The sequence below is a fragment of the Phacochoerus africanus genome, chromosome 11 (genome assembly GCF_016906955.1).
Source record: "Phacochoerus africanus isolate WHEZ1 chromosome 11, ROS_Pafr_v1, whole genome shotgun sequence".
NCBI classification, from domain to species: domain Eukaryota; kingdom Metazoa; phylum Chordata; class Mammalia; order Artiodactyla; family Suidae; genus Phacochoerus; species Phacochoerus africanus.
Genome location: NC_062554.1, coordinates 52,503,651 through 52,508,147, shown reverse-complemented (window position 1 = coordinate 52,508,147; position 4,497 = coordinate 52,503,651). Strand labels below are relative to the sequence as shown.

Sequence of the window (4,497 nt, the reverse complement as noted above, 5' to 3'; positions counted from 1 at the left end):
ATAACCATCTCTTTAAATCAATCTCTATATTATGTTAAGAAGCTCAATTATTTTTTGATAAAAATTTCAGCTGATTTATCCTCCCATCATAGAAGATCATTTTATGATAAATTCACTTCTGTCTGAATACTATGTTGCTCATTTAGCCAAAAAGATGTATTTGATATGCTACTAAACCCACTTCCAAAAAACTTTTTTTTCTGCCTACATAGTATTCCGTTGAATAGAAGTAACATAATTTATTTAGCTATTTGTAATTGATCCTAATCAATTTCTTAGATTTCTTTGTATAATAAGGAGATTTAGCCCTTAGTCTGTGATATGAGTTGCAATTTTTTTCCTGGTTGTTTATTTGGGGTTTTTTTTTTTTTGGATTTTGCTAATAAGTTAGTGGTTGGTACCCCACCCTTGCAAAAGATTTTTTTTTTAATGTAACCAAATAAGTCAATTTTTTTATGGTTGTCTATTTCAAGCCATATGGAGAAAGGCATTACCCACTCTGAGACTATAAAAACACCTCCCATTTTACCCTTGACACTTTAATGTCTATTTATAGCACCCACATAGGCAAAGGGCCCAGGATATCAAAACCAGTTTTTATCTTTTTCCTTTGTAAGTCTGCATAAGTAGCACAGTACTTCACTTAGAAATGTAAAAATACCTTCTGCCCACAATCTTGGAAACTGCAATATAAAAAGAGCCTTGTTTCCACCTCCTGTTCAAATCAGTCTGATCAACCTGGTTACTATGTGGAGAACCGACTGCAAAGATACAAGAGTGGATGTGGGAAGATCATTATTCATTCGTTCCACGGATATTTATTGGGTATCTTGTATGTTCTAAGCCTCCACATGCCAGGTTACAGTGGTAAATGAATGAGAGAGCCTTGCTCTGTTCTAGTGGATGCTCCCGGTATCACCCTCAAAGCCAGGGTCTTGACCCTTGAATGTCACAACCACAGTTGCAGCCGCTATCTTATTACCTCTCCTCACCAGGTGTCCTTTTCTGCATGTGGCTCCTTTTGACTGAAATTTCTGACACCTACCCTAGCAAAAGAGCCCATGCTGTTCCTGAAATTTTAAGCACTGCACAGGGAGTTAGTACTTGATAGTTTCAAGGTCCTTAGCAAATATGAGCTTTCCCTTTTCTACAAACTTTAATATACTACTAATACTAATACTATGACAAAAATTACTCTCAATGTCAGTAACTCACCAGGGTCATGTAGTTGGCAAGCAGCAGAGCCAGGATTTGAACCCATACATGTACCAGACTCAAGTGTGGGATAAGCGAAGTGTCTTTTCTAGAATTCAGTAATGGTACAGAAGAATGGGTACTTGAATGTCTTTTCTAACCTGGGGAGAAATGACTTTTCATGAATATCTTGCAATTGCACAATAGTGAGCAAGAAATCCCATGTTATGTGCTTGGGACAAAGTAATCTCAGCAGCAAGCCCAGGGCATTGTCCCATTGAGTGCTTCTGTTTACCCATCTGCCCTCACCTGAAATGAGATGCATCTCTCTGTGCTTGAACTTCTTGCTCACCCTGCCTCTGTAGCAGTTAGCCAGCTCTCATCCCAGGGTGTCAGGTTGTTTTGACATCTCCATGCTTGACATCCACTGTTTCTTTGGGTGTCTGTCCCCACTCACTTGTAGTTCCCACATCACTAGCCTTCAGTGTCCTGCTCAACAAGCCCTTCTTTGGGTAAGCCTTCCCCCATCAAGAAGTCAGATTTGAATGTCCCTTATCTAGGCTTCCTAGCAACTGTGCTTGATGTACTCTGTTGGATTTTTTGTGGGGTTTTTTTTTTGTTGTTGTTGTTTATTTATTTTTTGTTTTTATTTTTATTTATTTATTTATTTATTTTTTGCTTTTTTAGGGCTGCACCTGTGGTATATGGAAGTTCCCGGGCTAGGGGTTGAATGGGAGCTGAAGCTGCCAGCCTATGCCATAGCCACAGCAATGTGGGATCCGAGCCACATCTTCAACCTACACCATAGCTCGCGGCAATGCTTGATCCTTAACACTGAGCAAGGCCAGGGATCGAACCCACATCCTCATGGATACTAGGTTCGTTATGTGCTGAACCACAGCGGGAACTTCCACGTGTTTAATGTACTTGTGATGTCTCCTTAACTAGACTCTAACCTCCGTGAGGCCACGGATTAGTGCCCTGGTTTGTTTGGCAGCTTTTCTTTTTGTGATTTGGCTTTTGGTGTGTGTGTAGTAAATATTTACTTTTAAAAAAATCAATCAATTAGTTAATGACATCTGAAGACAAAGTAGGCAAATTTCACCTCAGCTCACCTGTCCCCTGAAACTTCCCTTCTCTACACTACAGAAGAAACACTCCAATGTTTCTTCCACATTCAGACTATACTCGGAATCCTGAACTTAGTTCCTGCTGCTTCAAGCTAAGTGAGGCAAAGACAATTAGGAGATTTTTCTATACTAGCGAAGAGAGCTGAAAGGAACTAAGGTGTCCCAAACCCTGTCTTGAAATACCTGAAAGGTTAACATGTGAGAAAGAAATTTGACTTATTTACAGAGCAAAATGCTTAGCTACACAATAATAAATAAGGAATATATATATATGAATATATATATATATATATATATTCATACACACACACATACTCATCACTGAGGAGAATTTTTAAATAAATGCCTTAGGGGCAATAAGACTCCACTTGGTGGCTTGGCTGGTTCTGGGAACACTGAGGTACTGTTTGTTCCTGAAATTTTATGATTATGCCATCTAAATGAATAGTCCAAGGACAGAACACTGGGGCGGGGGGGGGGGGGGATCCAGCAGTACCTTCCACAGGAAACTGCACATGAGCAGAGTGCCAGGATGTTTGTTCTGTTTCTACTGTGCATAGTCTTTCTGGTCTGCCTGAGTAAGGGTAAGTCCTGGAGACAAAGGGAGAGTTGGTTGTTGGTTAAGAGATGGGAAGGTGCTAGGGGAGGAGAAATTTCCAAAACTGGATCTTGGGGCTTTGGCAAATGTACAAGCAATTATGACAAGGAAGATTTCTTCTTTTCACAGGAGAATTTTATGAACATCTGATCGGTACGACATGGCTAGTCGAAAGTCCTTGGTAAAAGGGTTATTTGTTACATGTTTAGGAGTAAACCTCCCCCCTCCATCTTCCCTGAGAGCTGTCATCCATTCTCCTATAGATCCTAGGAGTTTTATCTTCTCCTAGACCAATTTAGTCCATTTCTTGGAATAAGAAAGTTAAAATCCCCTTCTTTGCTTCCTTTTCCCCATTCCTGGACAAAATCATTGGGCTAGACAGGGGCTTATTACTTGGGGATAGATATCTATATCTATATATCTATATCCATATCTATATATCTATATCTATCTACCATAGATAAATTTTATGGGAACCCTGACCTTTTGAGATCTTATACAATATTGGATTTATGCCTATCTGAGCTATCTTTCACAGGATTACCAAATGAGTCAGGGTCCCGAGAAATGTTGGGAACCACTGGGCAATAGTACATTCCTGTTGGGAAGCCCCCAGGCCCAGATAACCTTCTCTATACTGCATCATTTAATCCCCCCTTTCTGTGTTTGGCAGAGCCTTCAGTGATGTGTTATAAATGTAGAAAATATCATCTTGGCATATGCTATGAGGCCATGAGGTCCTGTGTCCTGAAGTACCAACAGACCTGTGCTGTTAAGAACATTTACTTACTTACACCAAAAGGTAGTGTGGGGTATAAAGTGACTGAGAAATAACCACATTTTCCCCTTAAAGACACTCATGTTCTTTTGTCCTCAGAGTACATGGGTGAGTGGAATGGGTAAGGATGGAGTGGTCCTGCAGAGGGGATGGCAAAGATGGCTTTTCCTTAAGACAATATTGAGTGAAGGAAAGGTAGACATCCCTTATCAATTAAAGAATAAACTCCATTTTGTGGGTCAGCTATTAACAGACTCCATCTCTTGGTTCATTTGAGTCTAGAGAAAAGTCATGGAGGCTCTGAAGAGAGGTTATTCCTAGGAACATTGTAGGAGGAAACAGTGTCGTGTCATTTATATTCCTTCTCTTTTACTTATTCAGGGCGGAGTATGTATTTTTATTCAATACTGTCATGTATGGCCAACTGTGAGGACATCAACTTCTTAAGTTTTGATAAGAGGACAGAGCTCATCTGTTGCAAAAATAAAAACTACTGCAACCTCCCTGAGGGAGTATAGTTCTGCATCTCTCCTGGATTTTCAGTTATTCTTCAACTCACTACCCCCTTTATCTCTTCCCCCATACCTACAGTTCTCCTCTTCCAACCAATGGTGTAGAGTGAGAAAGCCAGCTGGTAGTGAAGAGAGAGGCCCTCATAAGAAAAGACAGTGGGAACAAGCTGAATCTCTTTAATGATGAAGCACTAGACAGAATTTTTGCAAATTTCTTTTGCTCACAGAATTTTGGTTTCATTATGATGGTGTTGCCATGAATAGCATTACATTTAAAATTGATCA

General features: G+C 39.9%; 1 protein-coding gene across 1 annotated transcript; it reads left to right on the top strand.

The window, feature by feature from the left end:
- Positions 1–2,856: 2,856 nt before the first annotated feature.
- Positions 2,857–4,218, top strand: PATE2 (prostate and testis expressed 2). The gene is made up of 3 exons (XM_047754371.1): positions 2,857–2,908; positions 3,596–3,724; positions 4,082–4,218. Exons 1-3 carry the CDS (start codon positions 2,857–2,859, stop codon positions 4,216–4,218), a joined length of 318 nt encoding a protein of 105 aa, XP_047610327.1.
- The last annotated feature ends 279 nt before the right edge of the window (positions 4,219–4,497 follow it).